Source organism: Mus caroli, unplaced genomic scaffold (assembly GCF_978045245.1).
Source record: "Mus caroli unplaced genomic scaffold, Mus_caroli_1 scaffold_8, whole genome shotgun sequence".
NCBI lineage: Eukaryota > Metazoa > Chordata > Mammalia > Rodentia > Muridae > Mus > Mus caroli.
The window spans coordinates 104,955,641-104,982,078 of NW_028227263.1; the positions used below are offsets into that span (position 1 = coordinate 104,955,641).

Consider the following 26,438-nt stretch of genomic DNA (forward strand, 5'->3'; position numbering starts at 1 on the left):
GTGTCTCGACTTGCAGTTTAAAATCCATTAGCACCAAGCATAGAGATGAAGGCAGCCCAACTACATCCTGGTTGTAGCAGGGCTTCAGACCTTAGCACACCTGATTCCATGATAACAGTTCCATTCAGGCCGTAAGGCTCAAGATATACACAGAGCGACCACCAGCCTAAAACAAAAGTCTAATCCATCAAAGTCCAAAGTTCTGAGAAAGTCTCTGTATGCACCTTGCTTTTGACTTCTAAAATTCTAATTCTGGCTAACTCTTCTTGCTAACTGAAGTATGTCAACCCAAGATGTCATTTTTGTGCTTTAAAGCTCACCCTGAGAAAGGCGTGGGGCTACACTGGGATACCAGATACCCAGTGTGGTCAAGAGCCAGCCAATAGAGAATAAAACTCTTTGACTAAAATCCATATCTGAACTGTCTTCTCTGATGAATACTGATGAATACTTCTCCATGACAGTGAGAGGACAGCATGATGCATTTCTGTAAGCATGGAGATGTGAGACAGGTCTGTGAAACCAGCTTGAGTTTTCACCCCACAAATGGCAGACCCTGGCCAGAGCCTCAGCCAGTTCTCTAGCACTGTGTTAGGACAGAGTGGTCCAGCTACACACCAAGCACCTTGAGTGACTTGGTGAGCTTCAAGGCTGCTTTGTAAGTTATATTTCTGCAGATCCCCACCAGGTCACTACCCTGTCTGAGACACCATTGAGACATACACTCTGCTCTTTACTTTCGTCTCAGGATTTTCTCTCTCTAGGCCTGGATGGTGAGTCTGGCCTTGCTCAAAGCAATTTCCATAGTCAGGTGACCAACACAGTTTATGATGGTCTCAGTTTTAATGGAGTGTGTTGTGTGCTGAGACTCCATTCTTTTCATGAGAATTTGCAAACTTTGTCATAAACTGATTTTTTGCTCTTGAGAAAGGGTCTCACTGTGTAGACCTGACTAGCCTGGGACTCTCTATGTAGATCTATCTGGTCTCAAAGTCTTAGCAATCCTCTTGCCTATGCCTCCTGAGTGCTGTGGTTAAAGGCATTCACCACCATGCCCAGACATTTTTTTTTGTTTGTCTTTTAATGTCTAGGAGGTATTAAACAAAATTCTTCCTTTTAGTTCATAATTTTACTTTCTTACCAGTGTTGTCAGAGTTCTGACTTTATTCATTTCCCCCTAAAAAAGAGTAGTTGGCTTTCATGACTTCTTTCGTATTTTCCCCCAGGTCCCTAATGTATTTTTTTTGTTTTTCCTTGTCTTCATTTTCTGTTCTTCTAAATGTTCCCCAGAGAGACTTCAATTTCCCTGTGTTTTAGTCTTCTTAAAAGCCTTTAATATTTCCTACCAGCATGACGTTGTCTGCACCCCAATTGGATACATCTCAGTTTTAATGTGACCTACTATGATGTTTTGCCTTCATGTATGTCTAAGCACCACATTCGTGTAGTGCCCACAGAGGCCAGAAGACGGCAACTGATCCTATGGAACCAGAGTTCCAGCTGGGTGTGAGCTGCTGTGTGGTTGCTGTGACAGATCCTGGGTCCTCTGCAATAGCAGCAGTTCTTTTGAGTTGTCTCTCCACATGAAAGAGTAACAACAACAAGAACAGCAACAACAATCCACTAATCAATAACCAACAAACAATTATTAATTGATAATCAATAATCAACATTAACAACAATTAATAATTGTCCGTTGGCTAACACTTAAGTATAAATTAATCATTCATTGTTAATTAATAGTTGTTAATTAAAAATTTGGATTGATTAACTGATCAATAATGCATCAATTAAGCATTATATTTGATCATTTATGAACATTAGTAACAGCAATTACTACTTAAGAAATATTAATTTCCAAAATTATTAACAATTAATAGTTATTAGTTATTAATAATTAACTGTAGGTTAAGAATTCAGCATTTATTAACATTAAGTATTAAATAATCATTAAGTAATAATTAAGTATTAGTTAACATTAATAAATAACTTTAATTGGCTAATATTAATTTAGTTTTATTGGCTAATATTTAATTATTTCACATAAACAAACAATTTTGTTTGTCTAACAATTAAGTATTCTTTGACATTAATGGTTAAGTAATAATTAAGTAGTAATTTAGTATTCATTAACATTAATAAATAACTATGGGCTAACAATTAATCCTCTGCTAACCTTTAATAACCATCAATCAAAAATTAATTTATAGCTGATGATTTCTTAATATCAATAATTTTGGATGCATGTTAAACAATATCAATTTTTAACTAATTGCTATTCATTGTTTTTATTAATTATTTATTGTTTGATATATGGTAATTTTAATTAATGTTCAAAAACTGTTTAAATACTTTCTGACTTCTATGAAGGTTATTTTATTTTTTTCAGACTCTGTTTAGAAAACTAATGCTTCACTTTTTAGCCGGAAGAAGTTTCTGGGTTTTGTTACCGTTTACTGTTTCGTAAGAAAATTCCAAAAATAGTATCAGAGAGAAGACACCTGAAGCTTTTCTCTGGCCCACACACTATACACATGTGCATGCACACACACACACACACACACAGAGACATAGAGAGAGAGAGAGAAAGAGAGAGAGAGACAGAGAGAGAGAGAGAGAGAGAGAGAGAGAGAGAGAATAAAAATAACATAAAAAATCAGAAAACCCAATTAATTGCTTAAGTTTTTCACAGACATTTTAAGGCATTTGGCTCACTATGAATTACCTTATCAGGGTTTGTTTAAATATCTGTTGTTGAGGTCTTGGAAATGACCACTTTATAAGGAATTGCTTTAATAACCTATGGCTGAGTGACTAGCAGGGTGTTCAGCTGTGTTTCTGAACTTTGTATGTTTTGCACAAGTTTATATGGTTCTGTGTAAGTAATGCTAAGAAACCAATGAGTGCTATTTCATGAATATATAAAAATCTTCATTATATCTGGACTCCAACACACCAAAGGGCCAGTGAAGTGCTAAGTTGATATTTCTGGTTTCATTGAGGACTCAGTTTCGTCATGTGATGTGTTTCTGGACACTGTTTTATGAGGATGTTTTTGCTGAGGCAGACATGTGATTGTTTTCTGGAGACTGCCTGGCTAAGGGCATGTGATGTTTTACTACAGCAAATACTTAACAGGCACCTGATGTTTGAAAAGGGATTAATGAACCACAACAGACATTAGAGGGCGCTGTGGCATAAGATCACCTTGCCTTCTCCCCTGATTAATTTTTTCATGACTTCATAGAGAGAAACACACAAAAGAACTTCTCCTGATATTCCAGAGGCTTCTTGCCACTTCCAAGAACTCAGGCACATTGGCTCATTAATCCAGAAGAAACCGTGAGGCCCTGCCAAGAACTACCACTGCTGATTCTTGTGAGCTAAACTGTTGCTATCCAGACATGGAAGATTGGAATAGCCCCCAAATAATTTACTAAAGAGGTTCCTATTCCCCTTTGCCCTACTCATTTTTCCTTTTCATGACCTTTGGTGCATGATGGCCTAGAAGGGACATTAAAGCATTTAAGAAACTCATTGAAGTAAGGTTTGAAAAATCTGAGGCTATAGGAGATTTCTGGACAATTCTGGTATTCTTCATCAATGCTATTTAGAGATAAAACTGCTAATCAGGTTGTACTCTCTATACCTACTCTCCTTGACGAGGTAGTACTATGCTAGTTCATATACAGGATGAAACATTTATATTGTAAAAGTCTATCTATCACCAGCACCAAGTTTGTAAGGTTTCACAAAAGTACCATGAATCTCTAAGCAGAGGTTCATGGCCTATCATGGCCTCACATTGTGCACTCAAATCTGGCCTTTAAAGAATTGAAAGGTACTGGACACCTAAGGAGGACACCAGCAGTATTCTCTAAGTCATTGCACTTTGGAGTTGGAGAGATGGCTCAGGGGTTGGGAACACTGACTGCTATTCCAGGATCCCAGGTTCAGTTCTCAGTATATACATGAAGGCTCACAGCCTGACATAATCCAGTTCAAGGAATCCCATATGCTCTAATGACTTCTACAGGAACTGCATGCACACAGCACATAGACATACAGGCACAGAATACCAACAGGAATGGAAAGAAATGAAATAAATGAAGCTGCTGTCATTTGTTTGAGAGCTTTTTAACTGAAGTCTGTTACGATTATGAGGAAGGGCATCATAAGGAAAAAGAAGCTTAGCAGCATTGGGATGGTATCACATCACCCACAGGACAGACAGATTCTAATCCAGGAACAGACTTCAGGTAGGCCTGACCTAAGAGCTATTCCTGCCATAACTCTTGGCTCCTTAAAACTGGCTGGAGAATTTTACCTGCACTGCCAATTTGACAACTGGCACTCTGTTCCCCAGTGTGGGATTATCCCAGATGGAACAGATCTCTTCTCAGTGGGGACAGACGGAGAAGATCAAACAAGATGATGAATTTGTCATGTGTCCAGAGACTATTGCACAAGGAAAATGGAGGACCAACCATGGGAAAACCTTGCTGGGCAGAGAAACCTTTGCCCATTAGTTATCTTCCTTAGGCTTCTAGGGGTAAAGAAATATTTATTCGTTGTTATCTTCCTTAGGTTTCTATAGCTGTGATAAAACACTGCCTAACACCAACTTGGGGAGGAAAGGATTTGTTTGAATTCCATTTCCCAAACACAGTCCATCACTGAGGAATGCCAGGGAAGGAACTCAGTGCTGGATCTCAGGGAGAGGCCATGAGTGACTGCTGCTTACTGTCTTGCTCCATGTGACTTCTCAGCTTGATTTCTTATGCCACCCCAAACCAAGAGACCAATGATGGCACATCCTACAGTGAGCTAGGCCCTCCCATGTCAATCATTAATCAAGAACAAAGGACAGACTTGCCTGAAAGCCACCCTGGTTTAAACAGTTCCTCGGCTGAGCTTCACTCTTCCTGATGACTGTCAAGTCTAACTCGCAGATGCTGTGTCTGGTTGACAAGAAACTAGTCAGCATAGATGTGACTTGGTACTTGAGAAGCTGGGTTAGAGGAAGCTAAGGTTTTGAAGCCAGCATGTGCTTCATGGCTTGATCTGTATCCCAGCCAACAACAAAATGGACACAATAGTGGCAGCCCTTTCAACTATAGCTAAAACCCAAAGAGTCTAGAGCAAAGATTCTTGTGTAGGTTTTCCTGGCAAGACATGAATGTGCTCTCACCTGTAGGCATAATGATTTTTCGCCCTGTGTAAAGTTTACCCTTCTGTCATTTCAAACACTGTTCTCTCTATCCCACTATCTGGGGTCATAACTCTGTTCTGTTTATTCTTAGAAAGTCCTGTCTCTAGTTTGTGTAAACACTACTTCTCATTCATTCTCTCCCTTGCCAATAAAAGCCAATGAGCCAATATAGAGCCATAGAGAGGATAAGGTGGGACTTCCTATTCTAGGAGGGGTAGGGAAAGAGACAGGAAGGGAAGGAATGGATCCATGAGGTGAGGTTCAGGAAGTTTGAGAGGAGATAGGTGGATCAAGAAAAGACTAAAATTGCAAGTAATGAGGAGATATTTTCTGGGAGGAATCCTCATGAGCTTGCAGGTTTAGAATGGAGTAAGATTTGCTCAATATTCGTCTCAAGGGTATTTTAATAAATCTGATTTCCCTGGGTGGTTGTTGAGGACTACAGAAGATAAAGAAATACAGCTGCCAGATTAATTTTTAACCTAATTTACATTAAAATTATTTAATTTTACACTAACCCTGTCTCCCACTTTAGTTCCAATTATGTTGTTTGTTGTGGACATGGGCATCTTCATTCAATCAGCTGTACAGAGAAAGACTGGGCAAATATAACTGACCTGGAGAATGTGAAGACACTGCACTGAAGAGGCACTGCACCCCTTCTATCAGATACCGGGAAATGGAAGCAAAAACAACAGAAATATTTGGAATCCCTTCTGGAATTTTCTGCAGACAGAGGGCTGAGGATGACGACTGTCACTGGCAGTAGGTGAAACTTGTCTCCCAGAAAAGCCTCACACAGTTCTGGTCACTCTCCAGATCACCTCACAGGATGACCAGGCTGAGAGGTTGGGTTGCTCAGTGTGAGCCCAACCTCCCATCAATCAGGACTGCTTAGTTTGGCTTACTTCTTGCTTTCTATTGCAAAGGAAGCCTCATTCTAGGACCCTAAGTTGGGGTGGAGTGACCTTGGACCCCATTATTTGTTCCTCTTCCCAGTGTGCTGAGTTTAGTTATATCTTCTTTCTCTGCTTGTTTTTTTTTTTTTTTGTTGGTTTTGTTTTGTTTTGTTTGATCTTGAGAGAGTCTTTCCCTTATGTAGCTTGACTCTCCCAGAACTCATTGTGTAGAACTAACAGGCATAGAACTGTGTCAGGTTCCTGAGTACTGGAAAAAAGGAACTCATCACCATACCCAGACTTTTTCTACTTCTCACTTCTGTCTAACAGGTCCATGGGGAATGGGTGGCCACTGTCTAAATTATCCAGCTGCCAGGACACAGGCTCTGAAACTAACAACCCTTGGAGGCTTACCTGCCTATATGGCCTTAGGTGGATTTCAGGGAAACATAGGCTGATCTTTGAGGAGCTGGGGTGTCAGGACACAAGCATATTTGGCTGGTGGCCTCCTAGTTCAGAACAGCCCTTACACTGTCCCTGGGATGTTCACCCAGGCTCCCCTTGCTCCCCTGGGCAAAGAGGAGGACCCAGAGTGGAGCTGACATCTCAGCTTTACTCTGTGTAAGTGACTATGGTCTCTATGTCAACACAGTTCCGAAAGTAGCTCATATCCAGGGCCACCCAGAATATACAAGGGACTTGGGTGTCCATGAAAATGGGATATTTTCCTAGCACTTCTAGGTAAAGGTAAAGCTTTCTGGAAATGAGCCTCTGAAGAACTCCCATTAATTACCCTCTACAGCCTCTGCCCCAGAAAAGGACTCTGTCAGTTGGTTTGGCCGATTTAGTCTATGTTTCTGCAGGAGGTGGAATGGGATACCTTTCACAGAGGCAGGGCACCTTGCTCTGAAGAGAATTAGATAACTGTAAATCTAAACTCTCTGATGGTTTTTTCACAGCCTATCAAGGGGACACGGGATAGGAATGAAGCTCCTGCCCCCAATCCTGCTCTGTTGAGATCACTGTAGTAGTCACCCCCATCCCCATCTTTGTCTTAAATATCACTGAGATGCTAGCACACAGGTCTAAGAGGTTCTACTTGTGCTCAATGGACAACCACCGCCCTCTAGTGGCCATAGGATGCCGCATCATCTCCTTGGGAAGAGGTCCAGGGAAACTCATCCTGTTTGTGTCAATTAACCTGTTATTAAAGACACATATTCCTCCTCTCGTTATTTCTGGGAGAGAATTTGTGCAGTTTCTTGGGAGAACAATTGAGCATACCTCAGTTAAAAAACAAAACAAAACAAAACAAAACAAAACAAAACAAAACAAAACAAAACATATATTATCTAGACAAAATACTTCAGGTTCTGTTAGTATAACCAGAGTAGTCTTGACAAGACCATTTCTTCTAGAACTTTCTACTGCCTATGACCAGGTGCATTGTGCTTCCCTCACGCTGAGGCTGTTGGGCTTTTGTTAGTGTCCTGCTCTATCCATGCCTTCTAAGGTGGGCTCTTAGAGGCCGTCTGTGGGGTCTCCATCACCCTATGGTGTGGAAGCCAGACCACAGTTGTCCCAGTAGCCAGACAGCATAGCATACCTTGCCAGGCTCGAGTTAGGAAGACTTTGGGCCCTTGAGACCTCATATGGTTGGCTGGTCCCCTGTGTCCTGGGATACAGTTCCACCAATCCCCAATGAGACACACTCATTCACGTAAAATGATAAGAGTTTTACAAAGAAACAAAACATTCTTAAGTATATAAAAGTACATGTGCATGGTAATGTGGGACAGGAGGCCATTGTCATATAAATAAATATTTGTACTCGGCAGGCCTCACATACATCCTTTGACCCCTATTGAACTCCATTGATCTTGTTTCCTTCCCAAGAGTGATTCATGGTGTGTATACCAATATGAATGTTTTGATGTTTCTTAAAATCTAGGAACCACAAACATTTCTCTCTTTTTCCTTACTCCTTCATCTGTGTTTGCATTGATAGATTATGGTTCTCATTTTCTTTCTATAATAAAAATTGACCTTTGAATTTATTTTATAGCACTCATCATAGAATTAGGATATGGAAACCCTTCCAAAGTCTCAATGTTTGTGCATAGTTTTTCCTCAGGGTAGGGAATGTTATAGTGAGCAGCATGGGACACCCTGCAAACCAGAACCCAGTCAGCCATTGCCTGGGGAACACAGAAGCAGCACACTGAGGCCTGTGGAAGTCCAAAAGGGAAAACACTAGAACACATGGAAAAGGAGAGGAGCCCCACCCACTCCCCTAAGAGAAAGGCACAATTAAAGATGATCACATACATACACTTGACTAAATTTTGTTGTCCCCACACTAACCTCCACCAAATAACCCTAATGGTCACCTTGGAGGGGCCTTTCTATACTGACATGCTCCTAGTCATGTGTAAAAGGATGCTCTGTGTGCCCCTGGGCATGGGCCTGTGTGTATGTGTGTTTGTGTGTTTGTGTATGCCTTTGCTTTCATGTACATGTGTGTGAATGAGCACAAGTGCCTATGTGCGCCTTTACCTCTGGTAACTCTATTTGGAGATGTCCCAGGTATAGGGCATATGTGATCATATATATAGGATGACATACTAGGAAACCCATGCTAGAATGATCTGCAGGGAGAAGGTCAGGACAGTGAGAAGACCCTAAGAGGAAACAGCTTCTTCCTGGGATGCTTGTGGTACAGAGGGGATGTTTTGGAAATTTCGGCCTGCTTTCTCACAGCTGAGGGTCTCCCTGAAGCCAGGCTTCCCAGGACAGTGTAGAGGCATGACCTTATGGGTGGCACTGTGTCCTGTTTTACCTATGGAAGACAGGAGGACAACAATGGGCAGTAGTGGTAACCACTAGAGAAAGCTTTTGAGTAGGGGCTCCAGCTGGGGAACACAGGATGTGACCTTACTTACTTAACAGTCCAGATGGAACTCTGAATGCTGGTTACCAGGTAACCAGAGGCCAGCAGTAGCCTTTCCTGACTTACTTGTCTGGAGGCCCTTGAGGGAACAGGATGTTCTGCTGTTTCCAGACTTGTAGAAGCTCTGGCCACAAAAAAGCCAAGAGGAGTTGGCTTGGCCGCTTTTGGAGATGTTTGATTCGTCCTGTGACACACTTCAGGCATGCTTCCCGCAGTGAGCTGAAGGTAACACAGGAAAGCCTTAGCAGGAACGTTTTTGTTTGTCCCCGTGCTTCCCTGAGGTCCCTGCCTGGGTGTGTGTTCCCATGAGACACTAAGGAACATTCTTTATGCTTACTGATCACTCTTCGGTAATGGATTGCTGATGTCTCTCAGAGTGTTCACATTTAGACCCTTCTGCCTTCCTAGGTCTGTTGTGAAAATGAACAGGAGCCAGACTCTATGCCCAATCACCCCAGATTCAACTACAAGAGTCGAGAATACGTTCAACAGATGATTGACTACATACCAGCTGCTATTCAAAACCGCGACCACCTCTGTCTGGACATTTTTGTTGCCATGTACCGAACGTATGCTACCACCTGGGAGGTGCTGGACCTGCTGATGAAAACGTGAGTGGCTGTAGCCAACATAGGTGTTAGGAGAGCTCTGCTCTTCTCCAGGACTCTGTGCTCCCATAGAACAAGTGCGATTGGACCCTGGCAGTGTTGTTGTTCGTCCTGGGTCTGAACCTGCAAAGTGACCTGGACACATTCAGGGTTGGGGGGTGGGGGCTCTAGTTTGTGTCTTGCACTGTCCCCATGGAATGTAAAACATCACCCTTTCTTGTGCCTAGGAAAGAGCTCCTTTCCCATTTGTATAAAACTTTCTAGGGCTTATCTGACATATAAGTATTCAATGGAACCTGAGAAGGGTCCTGAGGATTGGGGTGGTAGGGGACAAGAAGCCTGGAACCAACCAACAACCCTGGCAGGGACAGCTAGGCCTCCACCCCATTGTGTGAGGATCTCTGAAGACCTGTGATCTCAGCATGGAAGTCAGAACAGTGCGGAGAGACCCCAGGATCTGTGTTTCCTTTCTAAAGTGTTCAGATTCAAGTAGCTCCTGGTAGATCTATTAGTAGGTTGGGGACACAAGGCCTTAGGGTGACACCCTCATGAAATGCCACAGGTATGCATCCTTCCGTCCTGACTGCATTGAAGACCAGAAAACTAAGAGGTGAGTGGGCTTCTGGTGACCGGGAGGTAAGAGCCCATGGGTGCAAAAGTGTGGGTATGGGGTGAGACAGGTAAGAGCCCATCTATGGAGTTGGAAGTGGAAGAGGGAGATAAGGGCCTATTTGTACAGTCGGGTAGGGCATTTGCTGAGGACTAAACACATGCCAAGTACCCTGCTTTGGGGATTCCCCCCAGTGGGATGGTAGCTGAGACTTCACCTGCAGGTGGAGAAAAATGGAGGGCAGCAATAGGCTCCTTAGTTCTGAGGTCAGAGGGATGGAAGGAAACTAAAGGGCCCTGAGAGAATCCATCCCCACTACAGCCCAGCCCAGATAGCCCCATATGTCCTCCAAGGGACAGAAAGTGTCTGGAGTCCTGTGCACACAGACACACACTCCTGACAACTATGCTCCTAGTACATAGGCTGTTGGGCATTGCCTCGTCTAATGGGGCACACTGCCCTTCTTGATAATTGAGGCCAGGCTTCTGACTCAACTTCCCTCCAACCTTCTCTTCCCCAGTGCCATATTCTGCTTTCTGTTCGGCTGGTTTCAGAAATTCCCCCAGGATTTTTATGAATCCCCAGACCTGGCTGTTTTGAGTCAGTTCACGGAGTACGTGAGGCTCAATGTGCCTTGTGGAGACGTAGATACCCAAGCCAGGGAGCCTCTCTCCATATTTAAGCATCAGGAGTCTATCGCCCTTAACCTTGAGGAAGGTGAGAAGGTCTGGTGTTGGCTGCTATGCAAGGTAGGAGAGGATTTTGGTGGTGGGTTTCACCAGGGTATTCTCAAGAGTTTAAAATGATGCAAGGACTGGACTCCAGTCAGGTAAGAGGAGAGGTCTGGGGATCCTCTAGCATGAAAAGGCCCTGTGGGTCCATCAACAGCATCTTGGGGAAACTCCCCCCATGCTAGGTTGTCTCCACTAAAAGCCTGTCTCCTTCTGCCTTTAGGTTGTGCAACAAGTCCTGATCTCACAGAACAGGATGTCTCTGGGAGGCAGAACACTCTGGCTCTGAGGCCAGCTTCTATGGCAGAGCCACAGGGAGACAAGCAATCCCAAGAGGACACTGAGCTTGTGAAAAGTGCAGTTCTGGATCCCTTTGAACCAAAAGCTGCAATAGAGCTGCTTCCGGCTTTAGATCAAGATCTGCCCACATCAGTTCATACACACTCACATGCAGATGTGTCAGCAGATGAGGCTGCAGATGTTTCACCTGCCAGGCCATTATTTGTGTCTTACACTGTGCCCATAGATACACCAGATTTTGTTTTCCCTCTGCCTGAGGTTGACATATAGTTAGGAGAATGATCTGCAGAGTTCTACCCAGATGAGGTTCCCCACCTAAGCTTATATTATTTCTTTATAGAAAATACCTTATTGTTTTGTTTGGTTCTATTTTTCATTGTTGGTTTTTTATTTGTGTTTGGATATTAATAAAATGAATTGTTTACTCTTCTTAAAGGTTATTTTCCTTTTCCCAGTGGTATAATGTACTCATGTTTTACCGGTGGACTGCATCTTTGAGCCAAACAGGTTTATCTCGAAAATGGAACCCTCACAGTTCACCCTGGAAGCACGGAAAGCAAGCAGGTGGTGTGGCAGAAAGTGGGTGTCTTAGTCAGGGTTTCTATTCCTGCACAAACATCATGACCAAGAAGCAAGTTGGGGAGGAAAGGATTTATTCAGCTTATAATGCCACACTGATATTTATCATCAAGGAAGTCAGGACTGGAACTCAAGGAGGTCAGGAAGTAGGAGCTGAAGCAGAGACCATGGAAAGATGTTACTTACTGGCTTGCTTCCCCTGGCTTGCTCAGCCTGCTCTCTTATAGAACCAAGTCTACCAGCCCAGAGATGGTCCCACCTACAAGGGGCCTTTCCCTCTTGATCACTAATTGAGAAAATGCCTTACAGTTGGATCTCATGTAGGCATTTCCTCAACTGAAGCTCCTTTCTCTGTGATAACTCAAGTTGACACAAGACTAGCCAGTACAATTGACTCATTGTCAACCTGACACACAAACACATCACTAGTAAGCTTCAACCCTTACATTTTTATTCATCCCCACGTGGTAAATAACTTTATATGTCCCATAGTCTTTACATATTCTTAAAATTTCAATCTCTTTAAAATATCCATCTCTTTTAAAATCCAAAGTTTTTACAATTAAAAGTCTCTTAACTGTGGGCTTCACTAAAATATTTTCTTCCTTTAAGAGGGCACAGACACAATTAAAAGCAAAAATCAATCTCCAACCGTCCAATGTGTGGTATCCAATTCATGATGTTCTGGGCTCCTCCAAGGGCTTTGGTCACTTCTCCAGACATGCCCTGTGTAGCACACGTGTCGTCCTCTAGGCTCCAGATGCCTGTACTCCACTGCTGCTGCTCTTGGTGGTCATCTCATGGTACTGGCATCTCCAAAGCACTGCATGACCCCTTCAGGACCTGGCCGTCAATAGCAACTGAGGCTGCACCTTCACCAATGGCCTTCCATGGCCTCTCACAATGCCGAACCTCAGCTGGTCTGTGTGACCCCCTTCATGCCGTGACAACCAGTACCACCTGTTTGACCCTTACACAGTACCAAGTCCTGCTGCAGCAGGAGGACAGCTTTGGCTATCTCTGGAACACACCCTCTTTTTTTTTTAATTTTTAATATTTTTATTACATATTTTCCTCAATTACATTTCCAATGCTATCCCAAAAGTCCCCCATAGCGCCCCCCACTTCCCTACCCACCCATTCCCACTCTTTTGGCCCTGGCATTCCCCTATATTGGGTCATATAAAGTTTGCAAGTCCAATGAGCCTCTCTTTCCATTGATGGCCGACTAGGTCATCTTTCGATACATATGCAGCTAGAGACAAGAGCTCCGGGGTTCTGGTTAGTACATCATGTGGAACACACCCTCTTTGTGCTTTCAAAAACACTTCCCAGAAGATGTCACCTCAACAATGCAGGTCTCTTCTTAATCACCACTAATTACTTAGTTCCAGGTAACCAGCATCAATTGTCCAAGTAATACAAAGGTCTTGCTTAGCAGTTCTACTATCTTCTTAATCACAGCTGATTCTTCAGCCCCAGCTAACCAGAACCACAGAATAATCAAACTCCAAAATAGCAATGGCCCTGAAATGCATCTTTAATTTTCCTCCCTGAAATTTCACAAGCATGCCTCCATCTTCTGCACCTGAGTTTTCAACATTATCTTCCAAGCTCCTACACAACATCTGACAGAGCTCTGAACGCCAAATGGATCTTCAAGCCCACAGTTACAAAGTCCTTCCACAGTCCTCCACAAAACATGGTCATGTTGTCACAGCAATACCCCACTATGCTGGTACCAATTTGTGTTAGTCGGGGTTTCTATTCCTGCACAAACATTATGACCAAGAAGCAGTTGGGGAAGAAAGGGTTTATTCAGCTTACAATTTCACACTGCTGTTTATCATCAAGGAAGTCAAGACTATAACTCAGGAGGTCAGGAAGCAGGAGCTAATGCAGAGGCCATGGAGGGATGTTACTTACTGGCTTGCTCAGCCTGCTCTCTTATAGAACCAAGACTACCAGCCCAGAGATGGTCTCACTCACAAGGGGCCTTTCCCCCTTGATCACTAATTAAGAAATGCCTTACAGTTGGATCTCATGGAGGCATTTCCTCAACTGAAGCTCCTTTTCTGTGACAACTCCAGCTGTGTCAAGTTGACACAAAACTAGCCTGTACACTGGGCAAATACCAGCAGCGGTGAACAATATAAACTATGTGACTAAACTGTGTGACTGTGACATGGCATTCCTGGGCTCAGCAGTGCCCCTATGAATTAGGGACACAGAGGCCCATATCAGGGCTCATGGACAGTGGTCTCTACCTCTGGTCTTCTATTCTCTCAAATTGACAGGGGAAGCATGCAGACAAGGATGAATTCAGCTTAACTGTAATGGTGCTCACTCCATTACATTCTCTCCATCCCTAGTTCCAAAGCTCTGCATACTCACTGAACCATGCTTAAACAGGTGGTTATCATAAAGAATTGCCAGGCTCCTCCACTAATCTAGAGATGTTCAAAAAATGAGAAGACTGAGCCCATGGAAATTTTACACATTTCCTCTGTGGGGAATGAGTTTGTTGTATTCTCACTGTTTACTATGTATATGGAAACCTCCATGGGACAAACCCAGGAGTCATCACCAAAAATGGCTCACTCAGTCCTCATTCTGCGCATGTGCTATGCCAGGGAGTGTTTAGAAGATACTGAGTGGTATACATGTCCCTTCCAGGGCATAGGTCCTCTCATGTGGGCTTTGATGCTAAAGGACCCCCCACACACACATCACATCATTGGCCACCTACGTATTTGGCTCAGGAAAAGTTATATATACCAGGCTAGTCCCAGTCTCATCAAGAATCTAGCTGTACACTTCATGTAGCCCCTGAGCTGGGTGGGATTTCCAGTGTCTCTGAGGACTGGAGACTGAGGGCTGCAGGTTGGAGACAGGCTTTCTGGGTGAACAATGGAAGCCTGTCTAGCACAGAGCGTTGAGAAGGAGCTGTAGCTAGAAGTGATAGTGGCAGGTGGTCTAGCTGTCATCATCACACGAGGAAAGGTGACATCGTCCATTACCAATGTGTGTAGAGAATCTCTGGGAATATTATTAGAGCTAGCAAGCAAACCCAACAACCCCACAAAGGAAACACTCCTCCATATGAACTGAAATGAGCTCTCCACAACTCCACAGTGGCCATGCACAGGAAGGACAGCAGATAAGCCTGTTGTGCAGGAAAATCAGTAGGCATGGCCATCAGCACAGGCATAGACTCTGTTATTGCCTTCTCTCCTGCTCTCCACAGTGTTTGATGTCCTCTCCAGAAATATTTAAAGACGTGTAAACAATGGGTAGGACATACAGCAGACATTAGAGCATCCAGGTTAAAAAGAAAAAAAAAAAAAAAGACAAGAAAATCCACAGGTGCAGAAAGGGCAGGGTCACAGATTAAAGCATGCTACCATTTCAAATTGGAGGCATAGAAATCAGCTGCACTTTCCAAATAATTACTGTGGACAGCAGGGAATGCTTTTGTGAAAGTCCCTAAGCAGATCTGAGGGACCCACCAAATAGCACATATCAGGATTGGAAGGTGGCTCTCAGTATGGCACCTGCTGAGAAAGTGTAAGGACCTGAGTTCTGATTCCCAGCATCCACAGAAACAATGGTGTAGTCTTGCATAGGATACCCTATGTGATGGGGTTCTGTTTGCTTTCAACTTGATACAAGGTAGCAGAAACTCAGAAGGAAAATTGGGAAACTGTCACCATCAGATTGGCCTGTAAGCAACTCTCTGAAGCATTCTTTTCATTAATCCTCTATGACGGAAGGTCCAGGCTACTGTGGGCAGTGTCACCCATGGACTGGTGGTTTGGAGTGGTCTGAGAAAGTTTGAGCAAGGCAGTAAGCATTGGTATCCCATGGCCTTTGCTTCTGTTCCTGCCTTTGCTTTCTGCCTGAGTTTCTGCCTCGCCTTCCCTTCATGCTGGACAGTAACCTGTTGGATAAGATCAATGTTGGCTTTTCCAGATTGTTTTTGGTCAGTGTTCTAAGACAGCAATAAAAACAAAACTAAATCACCCTAGGATAGACATGTCCCCTAGCTCATTGCTCAGCCAGTTTTATACTTTGGTGAGCACAGGACTGAGAGAGCACATCGGTCAAAGTAAACTAAGAGTAGAGTGGTTGAGGAAGAATCCTAATGTCAAATTGCTGCTTCTACCCACATAGATATGTACATGAACACAAAAACACATGCACACATACATAACCATACCAGACATGAACCACATGTACACATACATAAACCACATGTACACACATATTTACAAACACAAACACACACGGAAACACACACTGTCTTAGGGGTTGACTGCTGTGAACAGATACCTTGACCTGGGCAACATTTTTTTTTTAAGATTTATTTATTTTTTATATGTGAGTACACTGTAGCTATCTTCAGACACTCCAGAACAGGGCATCCCATTACACATTGTTGTGAGCCACCATGTGGTTGCTGGGAATTGAACTCATGACCTCTGGAAGAGCAGTCAGTGCTCTTAACCGCTGAGTCATCTCTCCAGGCCTAAGGCAACTCTTATAAAGAATATTTATCTGGAGCTTGCTCATAATTTCATCAGTTCAGTCAATTATAATCAAAGCAGGAGCATGGCAGCATCCAGGCAGGCATGGTGCAGGGGGAGCTGAGAATTCTACCTCTTCATCTGAACGGTGCTAGCAGAATCCTCACCTTGAGGCAACTAGGATGAGGGTCTAAAATCCCACACCCATGGTGGCACACCTACTCCAACAAGGCCACACCTTCTAATAGTGCTACCCCCTTGGCCAAGCATATAGAGGCCATCACACAATCAGTCACACACACACCCACACACACATACACTCACAACTAGGTCAAGGCCAGTTTTGAATAACACCTTAAGCAGCTATTTCTAGCTGTGATCAACTGTCAGGAAGGAAGAAGTGTCGATGGATCTGAAAGCAGAGCATAGATGAGCACACAGCAAATAATCCTGGAATGCAGTATTCACAGAGTCTCACTATGGAGTCCTGGCTGGTTTGGAGCTCACCCTGCAGTTTGTGCTGCCCTTGATGTACAGATCCTCCCATTGTGCTGCCCTTGAACTACAGATCCTTCCATTTCAATCCCTTAAATCAGTGGAGTTCAACCTATGGGTCAAATGTGTTTTTGTATATATACACATTATGATTAATAAGAATGGCAATATTAGAGTTATAAGATATCAGTGCAAAGAATATATGCTAGGATCACCACAGCAGCAAGAACTGTGTTGAAGAGTCACAACAATAGGAAGGTCGAGAACCACTGCCCTCAATGGTGGGATTACAGGTGTGTACTGTGATCCTGAGAAGTACAAACTTGTTTATCCTTCTTGCAGAGTGTTCTCCAGCCCAGGAGCTGCTTGGATCATTGGATGACTTGCCCCTGAAGATACATTTGTGGACACCTGGGTTAAAAGACTACACAGAGGACATGGGCTCTACACAGAAAGGGAGAACATAAGGAAGGGGTTAATGAGAGGGTGGGGCCCAGGAGCAGGCTCTGGGAAGACTTTGCAGTGAAGAGGGAAGCATTAAGTGGGTGGCTGACACATGTATAAGATCTTTCTCATGTGCCTCCTGAGACCTCTTAGTAATACAGTTACTGCTCAGCTTCGAACTGGAACAAGATTCATTCTCCTCACTGTGCCCAAGGTTATGGAAGTAGTTAAATACTGGTGGGAAGGTGACCCTGACTTGGTTAGCTGCCTGACAGGGAAAGAACTCCATGATTGCTGTTTATGTGAGTCTGTATCTAGGCTGTGATGGGCTGTTTAGTGATGTGTCTGTCTCAAGGACTCCTTGCCCAGTGACTCTTCCTTCTCCTATACTCCTGTAACTAATGTGCACAAACTCATTGGTTCATCCTGTGGGGCTATTTTGTGTGTGTGATGGTTTGCATGGGAAATATTGCCCTTTTGGCTCCTGTGCTTGAACACCTGGTCCCCAGTCTGCAAGAAGGATAGCACAGAGGAGCTCCTTCAGATGGTAGAATTTGTTTGCAGGATACTTTTTGAAGATGAAAGAAAGAAGGAGAGAAAGAAAGAAAGAAAAGTGTGTTTTGTAAGGGATATATGTTTAAGGACCACAGATGCACAACAGCAAGAGTGGAACACAATGTCACAAAATTCTTTGGGTAATTACATCCCATGTGTCAGTCCTTGGCTGTGTTAAGTAGAAAGGCCTTCTCAAGATAGCTGGATAGAGCAATGTGCAGGGTAGAGACAGTGTACAGAGGGATTCTGTTCTTTCCTTGCAAGGTTTTAGTAGGTCTGTCTTAGCCCATTATTTTTAATGCTGTAAAGAGACTCCATGACAAAGGCAAACTTATAAAAGAAAGCGAGAGAGGCTGGCATCTAAGCAGGTCTGTACAGGATGGGCAATGGTTGGAGGGCATACTGGTCACCCCAGGAGGTTGTGGCCCCCCTCCTAGGAGCAGAGCTCAGAGGGGAGGTGGGGATGGAAAAGTTCTTCAATGGCTAGGAGGCACTTAGTGTCCTAGCTGAGGGTGTGTGGAGCCTCACTGGTGTTACTGGTTTCCCAGGGGGTGGTGGCTTCATGCCTCTGGGCCATGCTTTCCATGGGGTGCCTGGTGGAGCAGAGAGCAGAGGGATTGAAACCAGGGTAGGCCACTGCACCTTCTTTGCTGAGCCCATTTTTCGCCCCAGAAGGTCTGCTGGCTCACTGGCTCATGGTCTGCTCAAACTCGCGTCACTGCAGCTGGAGAGGTTGATCATCCAGTCCAATGGGCTGGTGACCACTACCTGGACCATTAAGCAGTTCCTCTATCTGATGGTGTCAGCCAGCTAGGAGGAGGAGTTCCCCAAGGGCTTCATCAAGCCCCTGGAGGACCTGCACAAGTAGACCCAGCTGGGTGTGGCCACCGCGGCCCTCAGGGGCTCCCCCCCCCACCCCGTGCCCACCGACCTGCTGGCCAACCCCGGGGCCACGGAGACCCCGGTCTATGCCAACCTGAGCAGTTTCGCTGTTGGTGCTGGGCATTGTGGGGCGCGTGGCCACCAGAGCCTTCACTGTGGAGCCAGTTTCCTTCTCACTGCCAAGGGACGCTCAAGGCTGTGGCCATCTTAGCATCCACTGCTCCTTGCTGTGCTCAAGGAGGAGCCTCAGACCGTGCCAGATGTGCCAAGCTTTGGCGACAGGCCTCTGCTGTCACGCATCTGCTTGGACATGCAGTAATGCATCAAGGCGGGTCACAAGAGGTTTCGCAACTGCACTGCTGCCTCAAAAATGCCACAAACGCCAGGTGGAGCATATCTCGCATCTGGAGGAGAAAGTCAAGACCCTCAATGCCAGAACACTGAGCTGGCATCCACCACCAGCCTGCTGCGGGAGCAGGAGAGACAGCTCAAACAGAAAGTCCTCAGCCACATTGACACAGGCTGCCAGTTGCTGCCCCCATCACAAGATCCATGCATACTGAGCTGTAGCAAGTGGCGCATGCGTGGAATCGCTGTGGAGGCAGTTGGAGAAGAGATTTCTGGATTGCACAAGTCGGACCCCCTTCACTCTGGATGGGTACCCCTCGCACACGACCCCCGTGCTCTCGCCGCCTCTGTACCTCCAGTCCATGCTAGGGTGCTCCTTTGTACCTCTGAGTAGGGGCTATATGGGGCGCACAGCCACATGCTCTGCCTTTCCTTTCCTCCCCCCCCCTTTTTTTCCTCTTTCTTTTTGAAAAGAGAACTGGAGTTTTGGATTCTGCCCTATTTATGTTTCTACTTGGGAACAAATGTTGGTTGCCTATTGCATGTATTTTTCCTTGTGTTGCCTTTTTAAAGAAACAGGAAGAAGAAAACAAAACAAAACAAAACAAAAAACCCAACCTCTCTCCCCAACTACCAACCTGCTCTCTCTCCTCCTCCCTACACCCTGACCCCTTGTTTGGTTTTTCAAGACAGGGTTTCTCTGTAGCCCTGGCTGTCCTGGAACTCACTCTGTAGACCAGGCTGCCCTTGAACTCAGAAATCCACCTGCCTCTGCCTCCCAAGTGCTGGGATTAAAGGCATGAGCCAACAAAGCTGGCCCATCCCCTCTCTTTTTGTTTGGTTTTGTTTTGCTATGTGTCCACATTCCTTTTCTGTAATCCTTGGTTCGCCTGTTTTGTGTTTTCAGTAAAGTCTTCATTATGAAAAAAAAGATAAAAAAAGGTTTTAGCTGGCAGCTTGCTTAGAGTTTCAAGGTGTGAGTCCTTGACTACCATGTTAGGCAACAGGTAGGCAGCATAGTGAAGGATCAGTGGCTGAGAGCTTACATCTGATCCATAAGCAGACATCAGGGAGGGAGAGAGGTTGTTGGGCCTAGCATGGGCCTCTGAAACCTCAAAGTTTACTGGAATTGAAACCCTTGCTCTAACAAAGACACACCTCTAAATCCTTCTCAAAACCTTTTCACCAACTAGGGACCAAGTCATTCAACTATATGAGCCTATGGGGGCCATCATCACTCAAACCACCACACTAACTGAACTCTAGAAATATATTGTGAAACATAAAGATGGGCTGGAGAGATGGCTTAATGGTTAAAAACAGTGGCAGTTTTTGTGGAGGACCTGGGTTTGATAACTAGCATCCAGACTATGGCTCAAAACCACATGTTAACTCTAATTGCACATGGGATCTGTCACTCTTTTCTGGCCCCTACAGACACTGTCTGCACTTACTGCACAGACATATATGTAGACAAAAACCCCTGCCTTCCTCAGGCCTCTCTAAGGAACAGAACTACAAGTGTGGAACACACACACACACAAACACACACACACACACACACACACACACACACACATATGCACACTCACATGCCACACATGCTCAAAAGCATAAACATTTATTCAGAAACTCTATTATGGTGTTTCACAGGCTGTGGTACAGGTATCCCAACAAAGGCTCTCTTCTTATGGAAAGTCCAAGGATGTGGTGGCTGCATAATCCACAATACTGTTTATTTCTGTCATCCCTATCTAGTGCTGAAGTCCTTGGCAATTCCTAGAGAGTCTCCATTGAAATCCCAAAGCAGAGTCTAACTCCAGAGAGAGGAAGGGCAAGCAGGCTAAAACCAAAAGCTTCCTTTTTCCATGTTCGTTTGTCTGGGTTGCCTCCAGAACCTGTGTGTTGGAAATGTAAGTTTATTTTCCCCAACTCAAATGAGCTAATCAATAAAATCCCTCGATAGTGCCTGACTGCATTGGTGTTAATCGATTAGAGATGCAGTTACATTGATAACCCAGATTAGCTTAAATATACCCATACATACAGAAATATAATTATAAAAATAAAAAACCAAAACAGTTTAAAGTAAAAAAAATGGTATCTCCCTCTAGGTGGAGACATGCCCTGTTTTTTTCATTAAATGTTTTAACCAGTTTGGTAGTTCAGGGAACTAGCTAGCACCAATAAGAACCTAATTCACCAAAACATAATGTACTTTTTTTTCTCTTTTGTTTTATTATTATTATCTTTTTTTCTAGACAGGGTTTCTCAGTATAACCCTGGTTTTCCTGGAACTCACTCTTTAGACCAGGCTGGCCTTGAACTCAGAAGTTGCCCACCTCTACTCCCACATTCTGTGATTAAAGTCTTGAGCCAGCAATTGCTGTCTGTAATGTACTTTAAAGGAGCCTATACCTCCTCCTCTACCCACACGCAGCACAGTCCCCACAACTCAAGCCACCATGAGGTCCTGCAGTGTCTGTCTGACTTTCTGAAAGCTGGTTTTTAAAGTCAGAGCTGTGTTTCTCTCTCTCATCATTTCCATTATGATTTGGCCAGGTCCTAGGTTCACTTTTAAAATCTTTGGACTCCCTCTTTTTCTGACATTTCCTCTGCATCAAACAAACCCTTCCCTGCATCCCTAGTTGGCTTGACTAGGGAAGGGAATCTTGAAAAGTTGTCCTTATCCTGTTCCCCACAAGCAGTTGGAGGGTCTCCGAAGGAACACAGAATTCTCTGATTTAGGAGAGTCCCTCATTAAGTTAGCTGCAATTCCCCACATCAGTGAAGAGAGTGGAACCCTCCCACAGGGATGGCAACACAGGCAGGATTTGTGGATCTTTTCAATATGTGCCTCTTGGAATCCACCAGCTGCTACTGATGGAGCAGGAATTCTCCAACCTGGAGACATAGGAGTTAGATGCTCTGATAGGACTTGTTCATATTTGTCCACATTATAGTTTTACCTGTATTTGGGGAAATGAAGTTTCAACAGTAGTACTAACATGAGCTCCTATTCCTGATCCACTGCAGAGATGTTTCTGTGAGTTTTTGGCTGCACAGCTTCGTGCTCCCAGCAAATCTCAAGCTTGTACACAGGAGCCATCTCGGACACTCAGATAGTTAATATTAAAATGCCTTGACTAGTTCAAAGGTTGGGCACTCCTAAACTTTCCACTGTGACCCCAGGTTTAGTGGGTTTGTGGCCAGTGGTCCTTTACTCAAAAACTCACATGGCTGGTTGGCTTTATCTCCTGCTGTACTGCATTCCCTTCTTCTTCTCCCATCCACTTGATTCTCTCTCCATCCTATCCTCACAACTCTAAGTGTCCCACCCAGTGCCCAGCCATTGTCCACTGGCATCTTTATTGATAAAACAACAACCAGTTGAAACAAAAACTTTCAGTGTCTCGACTTGCAGTTTAAAATCCATTAGCACCAAACATAGAGATGAAGGCAGCCCAACTACATCCTGGTTGTAGCAGGGCTTCAGACCTTAGCACATCTGATTCCATGATGACAGTTCCATTCCGGCCGTACGGCTCAACATATACACAGAGCGACCACCAGCTTAAAACAAAGGTCTAATCCATCAAAGTCCAAAGTTCTGAGAAAGTCTCTGTACTCAACTTGCTTTTGAGTTCTATAATTCTAATTCTGGCTAACTCTTCTTTCTAACTGAAGTATGTCAGCCCAAGATGTCGTTTGTGTGCTTTAAAGCTCACACCGAGAAAGGTGTGGGGCTACACTGGGATACCAGATACCCAGTTTGGTCAACAGCCAGCCAATAGTGAATAAAACTCTTTGACTAAAATCCATATCTGAACTGTCTTCTCTGATGAATACTGAGGTCCCTAGATAATGCACTAAAATAGTCACTTCATCAGCAGTGCTGTCCAGGGCCGGCCACCGACTCACTCTTCTCAGATTGCAAATGGCACCAAGATCTAAGATCACACTGTTCCATTGTGAGCAGACATGGTTAAACTTCTCCATGACAGTGAGAGGACAGCATGATGCATTTCTGTAAGCATGGAGATGTGAGACAGGTCTGTGAAACCAGCTTGAGACTTCTACCCAACAATGGCAGACCCTGGTGAGAGCCTCAGCCAATCCTCCAGCACTGTGTTAGGACAGAGTGGTCCAGCTACACACCAAGCACCTTGAGTGACTTGGTGAGCTTCAAGGCTGCTTTTTATGTTATATTTCTGCAGATCCCCACCAGGTTACTACCCTGTCTGAGACACCATTGAGACATACACTCTGCTCTTTACTTTCGTCTCAGGATTTTCTCTCTCTAGGCCTGGAGGGTGAGTCTGGCCTTGCTCAAAGCAATTTCCATAGTCAATGTGACCAACACAGTTTATGATGGTCTCAGTTTTAATGGAGTGTGTTGTGTGCTGAGACTCCATTCTTTTCATGAGAATTTGCAAACTTTGTCATAAACTGATTTTCTGCTCTTGAGAAAGGGTCTCACTGTGTAGACCTGACTAGCCTGGGACTCTCTATGTAGATCTATCTGGTCTCAAAGTCTTAGCAATCCCCCTGTCTATGCCTCCTGCGTGGTGTGGTTAAAGGCATTCACCACCATGCCCAGACATTTTTTTTTGTTTGTCTTTTAATGTCTAGGAGGTATTAAACAAAATTCTTCCTTTTAGTTCATAATTTTACTTTCTTACCAGTGTTGTCAGAGTTCTGACTTTATTCATTTCCCCCTAAAAAAGAGTAGTTGGCTTTCATGACTTCTTTCGTATTTTCCCCTCAGGTCCCTAATGTAATTTTTTGTTTTTCCTTGTCTTCATTTTCTGTTCTTCTAAATGTTCCTCAGAGAGACTCCAATTTCCCTGTTTTTTAGTCTTCTTTTTTTTTTTTTTGAAAAGTTAAAAATTCCTTAATTTTTTATTCCTGGTACCACTACCACAATTTACAGGGCAATATACCTGATGTAATGAAAAGAAAAAGAAAAAGACAAAGCTACAACAGATAAAAGACCTCAGGAATGTACATCTAATTGACACTACAATTGCATTAATCAATAGCTGCACTTTTTGCAAACTGTGGCTATGACAGTCCTGAACAAGAAGGGTTTCCTGTTTAAGCTGCAGTAACTTTTCTGACTATGGATCATCGTTCCTTCTGTGGCAGATTTTTACAGTTCCTCTAATGCATTTGGGACGACTGTCTCAAAGTAACCTGCAGCTTTCCTGACAACTCCTCGCTCTCTCTCCTGCTAAGAACTGTAGCCGTTTCTGTTTTATTTTAAAACCTTCTGCTACCATATCCACCACTTCCACCTCCAGATCCATAGCCACCACCATAGGGACTGCCTGAGCTTCTTCCACCAAAACTGCCCCCCTTCATGGGTCCATAATTTGACTGTTGCTGTCCACTATAATTTCCAAAGTCATTATAGTTTCCACCACCACCATAGTTACCTCCACCAAAATTTCCTCCTTCATTGTAACCATCATAGCCTCCTCCTCCACCACCATATCCACCACCCTGGTTTCCATAGCCTGGTCCACCACCTCCATAACCTCCTCTACTGCTGTAACCAGGACCACCACCATAGTTGCCACCATCACCTCCAAATCCATTATATCCACCATCACCACCTCCATAACTACCTCTGCTGCCACCACCTCCACCACCATAGCCACCTCTTCCACCAAAGTTTCTTCCACGACCAAAGTTTCCACCACCACCTCCAAAGTTTCCTCCACGACCCATAAAGTTGCCAGATCCACCTCCACGACCTCTCTGTGATCCAGCAGACTGCATCTCTTGTTTAGAAAGGGCCTTTTTCACTTCACAATTATGCCCATTAATAGTGTGGTATTTCTGAACAACAATCTTATCAACTGTGTCATGATCATCAAAAGTTACAAAAGCAAATCCTCTCTTTTTGCCACTCTGCCTGTCTTCCATAACCTCTATGGTTTCAATCTTGCCATACTTTTCAAAGTAGTCTCTCAGGTTATATTCTTCCGTATCCTCTTTAATACCACCAACAAAAATTTTCTTCACCGTTAAATGGGCGCCAGGCTTTACAGAATCCTCTCTAGAAACAGCTCTCTTTGGTTCCACCACACGCCCATCAACCTTGTGTGGCCGAGCACACATTGCAGCATCCACCTCTTCAACACAAGAGTAGGTCACAAAACCAAAGCCTCTGGAACGTTTTGTTTGGGGATCTCTCATTACCACACAGTCTGTAAGTGTGCCCCATTTCTCAAAATGTTCTCTTAAGCTATCATCTGTGGTTTCAAAGCTCAGACCACCAATAAACAGCTTCCTCAGCTGCTCTGGTTCTTTTGGATCATGGCCCTCCATTTTGAGACCGGACTCGCCTCTTCCAACTCGAGTTCAATATGGGACCGAGAGGAAGAGCTTTTTTAGTCTTCTTAAAAGCCTTTAATATTTCCTACCAGCATGACGTTGTCTGCACCCCAATTGGATACATCTCAGTTTTAATGTGACCTACTATGATGTTTTGCCTTCATGTATGTCTAAGCACCACATTCGTGTAGTGCCCACAGAGGCCAGCAGATGGCAACTGATCCTATGGAACCAGAGTTCCAGCTGGGTGTGAGCTGCTGTGTGGTTTCTGGGAACAGAGCCTAGGTCCTCTGCAATAGCAGCAGTTCTTTTGAGTTGTCTCTCCACATGAAAGAGTAACAACAACAAGAACAGCAACAACAATCCACTAATCAATAACCAACAAACAATTATTAATTGATAATCAATAATCAACATTAACAACAATTAATAATTGTCCGTTGGCTAACACTTAAGTATAAATTAATCATTCATTGTTAATTAATAGTTGTTAATTAAAAATTTGGATTGATTAACTGATCAATAATGCATCAATTAAGCATTATATTTGATCATTTATGAACATTAGTAACAGCAATTACTACTTAAGAAAGATTAATTTCCAAAATTAGTAACAATTAATAGTTATTAGTTATTAATAATTAACTGTAGGCTAAGAATTCAGCATTTATTAACATTAAGTATTAAATAATCATTAAGTAATAATTAAGTATTAGTTAACATTAATAAATAACTTTAATTGGCTAATATTAATTTAGTTTTATTGGCTAACATTTAATTATTTCACATAAACAAACAATTTTGTTTGTCTAACAATTAAGTATTATTTGACATTAATTGTTAAGTAATAATTAAGTAGTAATTTAGTATTCATTAACATTAATAAATAACTATTGGCTAACAATTAATCCTCTGCTAACCTTTAATAACCATCAATCAAATATTAATTTATAGCTG

The 26,438-nt window shown here is 43.7% G+C and overlaps 1 protein-coding gene and 2 pseudogenes across 1 annotated transcript; 2 read left to right on the forward strand and 1 right to left on the reverse strand.

The window, feature by feature from the left end:
• The first annotated feature begins 9,145 nt into the window (after positions 1-9,145).
• On the forward strand, positions 9,146-11,617 carry LOC147003289 (ral guanine nucleotide dissociation stimulator-like). The gene is made up of 5 exons (XM_085841859.1): positions 9,146-9,286; positions 9,470-9,672; positions 10,232-10,279; positions 10,800-10,996; positions 11,234-11,617. Exons 1-5 carry the CDS (start codon positions 9,155-9,157, stop codon positions 11,578-11,580), a joined length of 927 nt encoding a protein of 308 aa, XP_085697985.1. The 5' UTR covers positions 9,146-9,154; the 3' UTR covers positions 11,581-11,617.
• A 6,785-nt stretch (positions 11,618-18,402) lies between these two features.
• On the forward strand, positions 18,403-19,533 carry LOC147003290 (transcription factor JunD-like; annotated as a pseudogene).
• Positions 19,534-24,375: 4,842 nt separating this feature from the next.
• LOC147003291 (heterogeneous nuclear ribonucleoprotein A3 pseudogene) lies at positions 24,376-25,523 on the reverse strand (annotated as a pseudogene).
• Between the last annotated feature and the right edge of the window lie 915 nt (positions 25,524-26,438).

Bases quoted from the DNA above. Each gene is read 5' to 3' on its own strand.
- LOC147003289 (XM_085841859.1), top strand. From the start codon at position 9,155: ATGTTCTGCTGTTTCCAGACTTGTAGAAGCTCTGGCCACAAAAAAGCC. The intron at 9,287-9,469 runs GTAACACAGGAA...CTGCCTTCCTAG, and splicing joins CTTCCCGCAGTGAGCTGAAG to GTCTGTTGTGAAAATGAACA. The intron at 9,673-10,231 runs GTGAGTGGCTGT...GAAATGCCACAG, and splicing joins CTGGACCTGCTGATGAAAAC to GTATGCATCCTTCCGTCCTG.